The following is an 11,497-nucleotide window of genomic DNA, read 5'->3' as shown; positions in this document are numbered from 1 at the left end:
TCGCCACGTCTGGTTCTTGTGGAGAGACTGCATCTCCTCGGACATCGTCTGGACCCACCGCTCTCTGTCCTGGCTCTCAATAACCTTCTGATACGTATATGGGTCTCCATTCACTATCACCAGGGCATATGACAGCGTCTCCTCGAAACCATATCGGTTCGGTTGCCTGATGGTCCTCTTGGACTTATGTAGGGCAACATCGATATCAGTCCTCGGTCCAGCTTGCTCCTGCTGGACCTCTCCACCTCGATTATCCATCTGAGTCCTCTCCACCTGTGGAGATACCTTAGGTAGGTGCTCCACCTAAATGTCATGTCCTCCAGTAGTACCTGCAAGAGGCAAAATCAAAGAGGTTAGCTGTCCAGCAGCGCCCTACTGGACCTCCTCCTGCTCCTGCTACTCCTCTATGCCTGCTCACCTCCGTAGGACTGACTCCTCATCAAAAGTCACATCCCGACTAATGATGACCTTCTTTTCCAAGGGATCCCATAGTCTGTATCCCTTGACTCCTCGCAGATAGCCTAGAAACACCGTCTTGCGTGATCTGGCGTCTAGCTTGCTACGCTCACCAGTTCCAATGTGCACATAGGCCGTGCACCCAAATACCCATAGATGGCCCAGCCCAACTGTCCTCCCAGACTACACCTCCTCTGGAAGCCTGCCATCCAACCTAGTGTGAGGTGACCAATGACCAAAGTCAGGGGTTGGAGGCCGATGCCAAGATCAGTAGCCGAGGATTGGTCAGCCAATAGAAAAATTATTTGGAGCCACTCGCTTGGGTTGCAGTACACCAATAAGGTCGGGGCTAGGAGTGGGTCAGCAGCCAATGAAGGGCCAAGACCGTCTTGGGGCTCATCGATCGAGGCAGAGATTGGATGCATGTGGGGAGCGTGGGCACCCACGGGTGGAAGCCAGACGCAGTGTGCAGCCTCTCCTTGCTCTTCCTCTCCTGCCACTTTTTTATCTCATTGTGTTGCCCATGGGAGGATGGGATGAGAGGGGAAGAGGAATTAGTGCCTCTATCAGATTCAAGTGACCTAGGGCAATCCTCGTAACATATGCATAGTGGACGATGCATAATCAAAAATTAATAAAATACATGGGGCAGTGTGGCCAATGAAGACCTTTTAGCAGTGGCAGTGGGCTGGTTAGATCAATGACACCTTGGGCCTCTGATTCCTTCGTTTCTTCAGCCCAGGCAAAAATTTCTCCAACACCTCACATCTTCAGCCAATACAAAATTATCCCCAACAGAAAGAAATGTTAGAATTGGAATTATAATAGTTAAGAGAAGAAGACTATAATGGTAAAAATGCTAAAATGATCAAGCTAGTCTAGGTTAATACATTGAAGTGATTGCTATCTGGCACCCCAATTGCAAAAAATTTGAAGAATGTCTAAGGCTATATAATAACAGGACTCTTATGTTCATGTACAATAAGGAATTTTGGTTCTTGATACTAAGCCCTGAATGTTTAATGATTCTTATTCTTTAAGTATTGAGGTAAAGTTTGGCAAAACCAACTATCTACAAGCACATTTGAAAACTTGTAGAGATTCTAATAAGCTTGAAGACTAGTATTTTAAAAGTATCCTCACCATTAAGATTTTAGTCATAGACTTGTATGTGAGCAATGATTATAAAAATTATCAGTAGAGCTTGTAATTAGTAGTATGAATTTTGTAATGATAAATTTGGAATCTAGAATACTTTCAAGTTTGAAGATGTAATTTTAAGGATAAATTTTATTTAAGGAGGGAGGAATTTGAGATCCGACCCGATTCAAGGCCTAATTTGTGTGCCATTGGGGTTCCGCACGTCGCAGACCTATGGCTGTATGCTGAGCAGTTGCATACAACCCCATCAGAGGAAAAAAAAAGTGAGGAACCCTCCCTGTTTCGGCTTCGAATAGAATCTCTTCTCCCTCGCTCTCCTTCTCCCCCACCCTCTCTCCCATTCTCTCTCTCTCGCTCACTCTCTCCCTCCCTCTATCTTTCTCTCATGTTCTTCTCCCTCCCCAGTATCCCCTCTCTTGCTCTCTATCTCCTACGATCTCTCTCTTTCTTCCTCTCTCTTGCCCTCTCTAACACCCTGAGCTCTCCCTTCTCCCCTGTGCTTCCCCCACCATAGCCCTCTCCTCCTCCTCCTTCCTTGCTTCCTCTTTTTGTCTCTACGTGTGTATGTGTGGTTGTGTATGAGTGGGTTGGAAGACAGACAGAAAGAAAGAAAATAAGATCTATCTCTCTCTCTCTCCTCTCTCTTTCTCTTTTCTTTCCTCTTCTTCCTTTCCCTTCTTTCTCTTCTTCTTCCTTGTCGCTACTTTGGGGCTGCAATTGTTGTCGTGTGTGAGCTCTTCATTAGATTAGGTAAGCCCAAAAGTTCTCGATTTTTGGCTAATTCCAATTAGACATCAATGAGTAGATGGCAGAGCTCTTACATATAGTTAAATTCTGTTATAAAATTTTTATTGTGAATTAGATAGTAGATGATGGAATGAATAGTGGGGTAAAATAGAAACTTTAAGCATTGAGATAAAGAAAAATCTGAGAACAAAGAGGGACTGGTGGGAGAAGTATAAGTGTTAAGAGAAATGATGATGTTAATGAGAGTAGAATCTTAAGAGAATTGAGAGATTAAAGGTTAAGTTTTGAGAACGGATTGGTTCTGTTCTATTTTAATTTGAAAATTGTATCTCTCTAATGACTCGGTTGTTTAAACTGAAGTTTTAATCATAGATTGCTAACCTATAGTTCAACTGGAGGGCAAAATTTGAGAATTTTTGGATAAGGTTAGCTAGGATAAAGAATTAATAGATTGGGGTTGTTGCTAGGAAAAGGATTAAAACGAGAGAATATTGTATCTTTTCTTCTCTTGTTTTTTTTTCTCTGAGATAGTGAAATCCTGAGAATTGGGAGACTTAAGAAGATTGAGAATGTTACTAGAAATTAGTTCAAACATTAATGTGGTTTGTTAACTTAGCTGTGGTTGTGGATTATTAGATCCCAGAAAATCCAACAAAGTAGTCAATTATTTGATTGTCCGTATTTTTGAGATAAGCAACATTTACATTTTATAATCATTTAGAATTAAATAGACATTTATATCATCTCTTTGATATGATATAAATTATTGTAAGTAATACTTGCATTTTACAATGATCAATCTGAATCAAGTGAGAATCATCTTATTCAGTTGAAATGATACAAACTATTGTACGTACATTCAGATCTGATTATGCATAAAATTATTATGGATCATTTTCTTGACATGATATAAATAGCTTTAATTGCTTTCCGATCTAATCATGCATGAAATTTATATATTATGAATAAATGATTAGTAAATTAAGATTTATAAGTTGAACTGAAAGATGTTACATGCTACGATCAGATCAGACTTGATAAATTATAACTATTGCCTATTGAAATACATGTATCATAATTGTATCAAAATTATATCAGATTATATCCAAGCTGTATTAAAGTTGTATTGAAAAGAAAAGAAGTATATGAATTATATATATTGATATATGTATCACTTGACTTTTAGTCCTATTCTGTATAATGTTCGGACTTGAGATCCCAATCACAGAGGTGATCATGGTGATATTGAGATCCCCACCATGTGGATAATCGTGGACTTGAGATCCTCGCCATGAGAAGGTAAGTGTGGACTTAAGATCCCTAACTACCAAAGAAATAATCGTGGACTGGAGATCTCTTGCCACATAGGATAATCATGGTACCGCAATAAGGGCTGTAGAGCTAAAATAAGTGGGTACCCATACTTGAGTATAGTATTATGAAATTGGATGTATACTAGACCTTCATACTATCTACTGATTTCTATGTTATAGAAAAGTTGATATAAGATTGCATCTCAAATATCCTTGATTGCATAACTTTGATAATTATCAAATTGATTTTACATTCTGTATGATGCATTTGAATTACATATTATCATGATTTAAATCTGTTTTATAAATGTATCTGTTATTTACTGAGCCATGAAGTTCATAAACTTTCATCTGTTATTTTCATATTCTGAGACTAGTTTTGGAGTCAGACCTTGAAATTTTAGGATTTGTATATAGAAGGTGAGGCCGCCTACAAAAAGTGGTTAGTTCCTGAAGATAGTAAACATATAATAATGTGGTGTAAAATTAATATGGATTACTAGAAAAGTTTAATTTAAAGTTAATATATGTAATAGTTAGTTATTCTATTAATACCATTGCCTATGCGATGAGTATGTTATCTTGAATATTATATTGAAGATTTACCAGGTTGGATGCCTTGTATGTATATAGGGACAGTACTCTATAGGTATGCAGTGGCTGTTCACGTCCTCCAATTTTATTTTAATTTAAATTCGAGATCGGAGGCATGATAGAGGGCTTGTTTGGATGTCTAGATCCAAAATTCCATGGGATTCATGAGTTGGGTCATTACAACCAATTAAGTCAGACTGAGTTAGGACTATTTTTATAAATACTCAAAGAATATTGATCCAGCTAAATCAAGCTAGGCTAGGCCTATCTTTATAATATTTAAAGAACTAGTGGAGTCAGCTATTCAAATGATTCTTTGGGTTCTTAAAATATAGGACTTGTCTAACTTGACATAGCTGATTATCTTGGCCTTACTCATGAATTCTTGGGATTCTCGGCCAAGGTATCCAAACGGGCCCTGAATGGCCTCTGGATTGTGGGCGGTGAAATTGTCAGTTGATAGCTTCTTAAGGGCCGAATAGAGGGTCAGAAAATGACACCAAAAGAACCAGCAATCTTATTGGATATTTTCATTATTACTGAGCAATCAAAGACGTCAGAATTAGGAATTCATCGCCCTTGGTGGAATTTAAATAATTTACTTTGTTGGAGCAGAGGAAAATAATGAATCTAGTTAAAGTACCAAGGACATCATCATATTGACTAAGCTTTTTTCTTTTTTATTTGTAGACCGCGGGGTTCTAACCCCACTCGCTACCCATGTCCATCCCACCTCACTTAAGCTGGAGTTTAAGAACCAGCAAACTTTGTCAGAGCTTACAAAACCAGCACTTTGCCAACTAGGTCTAGGTGTTGAAGCTAGGGGTGATGCCACTCGAAATCGAACCCCATCCAGTGGTACGCACTGGTGTTATATGTTGATTAAGCCATTTTCTTACAAACTTTTGGAAGTTCATCAATTTTCAAAATTAGCATTATGACATTAATGCTGCAAGGTTCATTAATTTTAGGTTGCATACAAGGCTGTTACGTGTCGGTTGTTACTTAAGGATCAAGAGGTCTGTTATGATAACTAAACTTGGAATAATTGTTTGCAAATTTTATCCTCCTCAAGCACTTGTATTGATTAAGCAGAGTTGTACCTGTTTTTTTTTCTTCTTTTACGTATTAAATCATATTGATGCAAAATTCTACTACCTATATACTTGCACCTATTCATGTAAATGGTCCAGACCCAACTTAACGAGATAACATCAAAGCATCAGAAAGTTCACTATGGTTCCTTGGTTAAACATATTAAAAGGATTTTAGTGCTGGATCGTGAATAGTCTGAGATAGCAGATAGGGTCAGAGTGATTGGAAAAGAACTCTCAAGTCACTTCTTTAGCTGGAACCAGCAACTATCATGGTTTATGGCTTATCTTGGAAAGGCCCATAAACAGTTTGCTTAAAATGTTGATGTCAACATTCAATTAGGCTTCCAAGGGATGATAGAAATTCTATCTGAATTTAGGAGCCAATTCTTCACTAGATACAATTCATAATCAAATTTTAATTCAGGTTCATATGATATATTAAGAAGCATCAAATAATATTTTTTGGAGAAACATGAAGCACCGAATAATTTTTATGGCATATTATAAATATGTTATGACAGCATGTTTATAATAATATGAGCTTATTAATGTGGTATATGAGACCAACAAATTCAACTCTTGAGTGAGAGGACACCAATACTACATTCTTGTCAGGTGCAATTTTCGTCCTTAACCCATATATAAGAAATAATCCGGGCCCCAATTTTCCAAATGACCGAGTACCATTGACTGCCCTGAGGATAAAAATTTGTATGGTCTCTGGCTCACCACAGGCATAGTCACTGTAATCCCATGACCATTTCATTGTTCTTAAGAGCTGATGCTTTATCTAATAGTGGCATCAGGCCACCATGACACTGTTGAGAATATTTGAGTATCATGACAAGAATTCTTAATATGTTTGGGCGATTACTTACCAATTTTGGACATATTCTGTAAAGAGTTTCCTCAAACTTATATAATCAAAAAAGATTCACTAAATCAATTTATCATTTGGAGCTCCATTTTAGTTATGATTCAATACTGAATTGTCTTCCTAATTAAGTGTAGGGTTAATTATTTTTTGGTCACTGACCTATAAAAGATTGTAACAAAATGATCACTGACTTATAACATGTAACAAAATAGTCATTGACCAATCTCAATTTTATAACAAAATGAACATTGATCTATAACATATAATAAAATGGTCATCGATCAATTTCAATTTTATAACAAAATGGTCATTCTGTTGTATTCTTAACCTAATGGATAGAATTAGCTAGAGTGATCATTTTATTATAAAATTAAAATTGATCGATGACTATTTTGTTGCATGTTATAGGTCAGTGTCTATTTTGTTATAAAATTGAAATTGATAGATGACCATTTTATTACATAGTCCGTGATCCTTTTGTTACAATCTTTTATAGGTCAGTGATCCAAAAAGTAATTAACCCTTGAGTGTATTATGAGGTCTATAATTATTAATGATAAGGAGGGATGTAGGCCAAGTCATAGGCCAAATAATATTAAACCTTGAGATTTTTGTTTCTTGCTCCACCTTTATTTTACTTCTCTTGCGTCATAAAACACCAAGTTCTTTTTCTTTTGAGGGGACACACCAAGACCTTGATTAATAGGATTTTTGAGTTGGTAGTAAAATCACATATTGGGCTCCAATCAAGCAAATCTAGCTCAGTTGGTTGGCATCCCTATCCACAAGGAGAGGTCTCCTGCTGGAGCTTGAGTAGGTGGCATCCCCACCATATCCGAAAGTGGAAAGAAATTGTGAGGCTCTCATCGGCCGTAATCCAATTGGACTGCTGCAAGAGACACAGCCTTGTTGACGATATCGAAATTGGTCTTCAGAGTGCACTTGCCTCCATTCTTCCTCCAAGCCTTTATTTGTGTTTTAATTCATTTTGTATCCAAAATCTGCCAAAGATAGTCTTCAGTAAGCAACATAAAGCTCAATAAATGAGGATTAAAGACCCACGGTGAAACCAACGCTACTTTGTCATATTTTGTGCAATTATTTGCAAAGTTACCAGCTTTGCTGATCTGAGGAGACTAATTTTAGTCTAAGGACTTGATTTGGTGGAAATGGACATTGTTGTTGGCCAAAGCAGTATGGTTAAATTTAAAGGGAAAAAGAAGCCAACACAATTATGTCAGAAACCATTCATTTGAATTCAATATTATCTCTCAATCAGGCCTTTTAAACCAACATATGAAGAGTTTCTCTAGCAATTATTCATTGGAAGTTAAAATATTTTTGCGCTCTCTGGTCATTGTACAATATTTTAGTGATCTGATAAATATATACTGAAGACACTCTTTCATCCTTCTTTCTTTAATATATAATTGATTTTAAGTTACCAAGTTGATGGTTGTTTAATTTGTAATGAATCAGTATATTGTCTTAAGTAGATATATGATATTATAAACTGCAGCAAAAAAGCAAATCCAGCCTTGACACTGCTTATGAGTATCGCACAGGGATCCCAAATGAGAACACTAAAAAGATATTTTTGTTCATTTCCCAAACAGTCTCTGCAGTCTACTAACCATTTATCACCCAAACATGGGGCTTAAGATGGTGGCATGTCCTTGTTCATGTATTGACCATATCAAGGACTCAGATTCCAGTGAGATATTCCGTAGGACATCAGGGCAGGATACTATCCCATGTGTCGGGACAGAATCATTTCGTTAGCATCCCAATCAAAATGTCCTAGAATATCCTCTATCCCAAATATCAAAACAGAGCAGAATGACGGCATATCTCATTTCACGAAAAAATTGAAACAGCTCCGTACGTCTCACAGGATTTAAAATCTTGAGCCATATATAATCCCAACTTTATAGATGCAAAGAAACTGACAGGAAGCATATGCTACAGTCCATTCGAGCAGCAAAGATGCTTCGAATTCATGTGAAACCTCAACACTAGTGACCCATCCCGGTAAGGTTATCCAATTTCTAGCCCCACAACACCTTACAACAAGAAATGCATGGCTTTACTGTTTTTCGTCTGTTTTTCTGTCATCATATATTTGTGAAAGGGAATTATACACGACCATACACTGCAGCGAAAGCTTATCAGGTCCTGGCTAGAAGCTCAGAAACCAACTGTTTTAAAAAAATTTTAGTGTTGAAAGATACGAGGAAAAACAAAGGCTTAGAGCAATCGATCATGAATCTGTTCCAGAGAACGGTAGCTGGCAGTATCACGACCAAAAAGTCTTCTAAGGACATCGTACTTGTGAATTGCGATAACCTAGGCTAAAATATGTACCAAGGGAACTATTAAAGAGTTAACCCATCACATCAATGGAGTTCACAAACACCAAGAGCATTGACCAGTGATATTATCCCTACGATAGCACTTCAAAACTGGGAAAATGGAGTTCACAAACACCAAGAGCATTGACCAGTGATATAATCCCTACGATAGCACTTCAAAACTGGGAAAATGGAGTTCACAAACACCAAGAGCATTGACCAGTGATATAATCCCTACGATAGCACTTCAAAATTGGGAACTGTATGAATGGCTCCAAGCAATTAATATGCAGAAGCATGCTAAAGATATCGCTAATTTGCATATTCTCATAATTTGCACCAACTCAAATACATTATTCAAGCACACGGGACCTCATGAGTTCCCACATTTCCAATTCACTTATTGTAGCTAAGAAGGCAATCCTTGCTGCAAGTAAATGAAACCAAACACATGCATGCAAGAAATTACAAGAAGAGCGAGATTAAACAAGATCTCATACTAGGATTCCTTATTATTGTTATTTTTTTGGTGGAATGAAAGGGAGGCATACGACGATTCCTTATCAAGTTACTATTTATATTGCTTCCACCACATTTGGCTCTTAGCTTAAACCTCAATCACCTTTTTCACCTCCCCCAGCTCCTTGACCCAGAGGTCACCGAACTCGCAGTCCTTGTAGGCCTCGAACCAGGGCCCCCCAAGAGTGTAGTGTATGGCCTTGGGGAACGTCTTGGGGTCCTCCTCATCGACCTTGTTGTGCCCCACAAGGAAGTTCCACACGAAGGGGACCGACCCGATGTCGGAGTCCTCCAGCCACATGAAGCGGTGGAGGAACGCTCCGGTCTCGGAGCTCACGAGCTCCGGCGTCAGCACCCGGTTCTTGGGGTGCCCGCAGTTGTAGAGGACCATCGAGGACCAGTTCTTGCGAGGGTACACGGTCTGGACCACGCCGTCCATCTTGACGCTGTCCTTGGGAGCGTACTCATGGTGGACGCACATGATGGCGTAGCGGTCGTCGATGAGATCGATGAGTTCTTTGATGTCGGCCGTGTAGAGGAAGTCGCAGTCCACGAACATGGCCCAGCCCCGGTATCCGGCGAAGTAGGGGGTGAGGAAGCGGGTGAAGGAGAACTCGGTGCTCTCGGTGGGATCGCGCTCACGGTTGTAGAGCCCGGCGGCGCGCAGCTCCGGTTGCTTCAAAGGGATCACCTCGACCGGGACGGAGGCGTGCTTGAGGAGGGAGTGGCGGCAGACCTCGAAGGCTACGTCCTCGCGGGAGTCGTACCCCACGAAGACCTTGAAGGGGGCGGCGGCAGGAGTTTTGCCATTGGCCTCCTGGCCCCCTCCGTTCGCATGCGCAAGGGAAGAGATGGTCATGGCGGCAGATGGAAAGATATCAAGAGAGGAAACAGTGAAGCTTCCTTTAGAAATCTTGAGAGTCTCAGGGTTTTGGAAGGAGAGGGAGGAAGAAGGATTTCCAGGAGACTTGAGAACGGTGGAGGTGGTGGGAGACTGGTGGAGAGAGGGGATGTTTAAATAGAGGGAGAAGCGGAGGACCGGACTCCCAAGGTAACGGTACCTAAAGAGAGATAGGAAGTTCAAAAGGAGGGAGAAAAAGGAGAGAGAAGCGGAGGACCGGACTCGCGGAAAAGTGACATTTCCGCCCAAGGCAACTTAACTAAAACTGATAAGTTCTCTTCTCTTCTATGATGAAAAACTGATAAGCTCTTTCATCGTTAGAGAAAGGAAAAAGACAGATGGCTCATATTGCCCAAAGAGAAACCATGTCGTAGATGGTGTACTCGGAACGAATACCGTCCAAGAAAAATTTATACCCCATATCATGTGAGACAGTATGATCATGCATTACACCAATCACCTCATCTTATTGCTATAGCTCGATCACATGCTCACGATGAATGAAATCCATAGAAAAAAATGAGATAATTCGCATGCATAAATTTCATTATTCAAAAATCTACACAGACATATTCTCATTAGGGTTGTTGTAGCAGTAGACTCTTATTCTTACGAGACTCACACCAACCTCTTATACCTCGAAAAAAGAAAAAATTTGACTGATAATAAAATTCTGTTGAAATAACAGCAGCAGCTGGCAGATCTTGAAAAATCTAAAGCAGTTGAATATATATTTGCATTGTGATCCACGAGTGCATACTATTTAGGCATACTTTCACTTCGTGAACTTGATCTACCTTTTAAGAGCAATTTCTCATCAATGCCCTCCATCGGTTGATATATTACCTCATGTGGAATGGAGCCGGACACGAGACTATCATTCTTTCGTGGCTGTAAATCATCTAATAAGACAAGTGATCCATTGAAAAATGATCTATATATAAGCATAAGTATCCTAAGATCATGATAAAATATTTCTATATAGCACCATATGGTAATAAATTAATGTGGATAATATTTATAAGACAATGCTAGGGTGTAGACCATGTGAAATACAATACATGTGGTTAATATTTATAAAACAGATGCCTGACGAACGACCATATACAAATAACTCCCCGACATACGCCATTGACTCCACAGAGCATCGAGTATAAATTTCGTTGTCCAAGAATCTGCACAAGCAGGCTTTCACTAGGACCGCTGAGATTTATTACAGCCTGGACAAGCCGCGTGCTTCACGAGGAATGGAGATCTTTTGTTGGCGTAAATAATCGAATAAGGCGAGCGAATCATTAATGGAGAGTGACCAATGAGCGCAAATATCCAAACATCTATATAAAATATTTCTAATTAGCATCAAAGGGTCATAACATATGGGACGGATGCTTGGGTGTAGACCATGTGAAATACGGTACATGTAGTTAATATTTATAAAACAGATGCCTGAGCGTCAACCATATACAAACAAGTCTCCGACA

At 39.3% G+C, this 11,497-nt stretch overlaps 1 protein-coding gene across 1 annotated transcript; it reads right to left on the bottom strand.

Moving 5' to 3' along the window:
• Positions 1–8,903: 8,903 nt before the first annotated feature.
• On the bottom strand, positions 8,904–10,124 carry LOC105059278 (protein CDI). The gene has a single exon (XM_010942521.4). It carries the CDS (start codon positions 9,972–9,974, stop codon positions 9,204–9,206), a length of 771 nt encoding a protein of 256 aa, XP_010940823.1. The 5' UTR covers positions 9,975–10,124; the 3' UTR covers positions 8,904–9,203.
• Positions 10,125–11,497: the final 1,373 nt, after the last annotated feature.

The sequence above is a fragment of the Elaeis guineensis genome, chromosome 16, assembly GCF_000442705.2.
Source record: "Elaeis guineensis isolate ETL-2024a chromosome 16, EG11, whole genome shotgun sequence".
Classification (NCBI taxonomy): domain Eukaryota; kingdom Viridiplantae; phylum Streptophyta; class Magnoliopsida; order Arecales; family Arecaceae; genus Elaeis; species Elaeis guineensis.
This window is presented reverse-complemented; position numbering and strand designations above follow the sequence as displayed.

Excerpts from the sequence above, each read along its gene's own strand:
- LOC105059278 (XM_010942521.4), bottom strand. The coding sequence starts at position 9,974 with ATGACCATCTCTTCCCTTGCGCATGCGAACGGAGGGGGCCAGGAGGCC.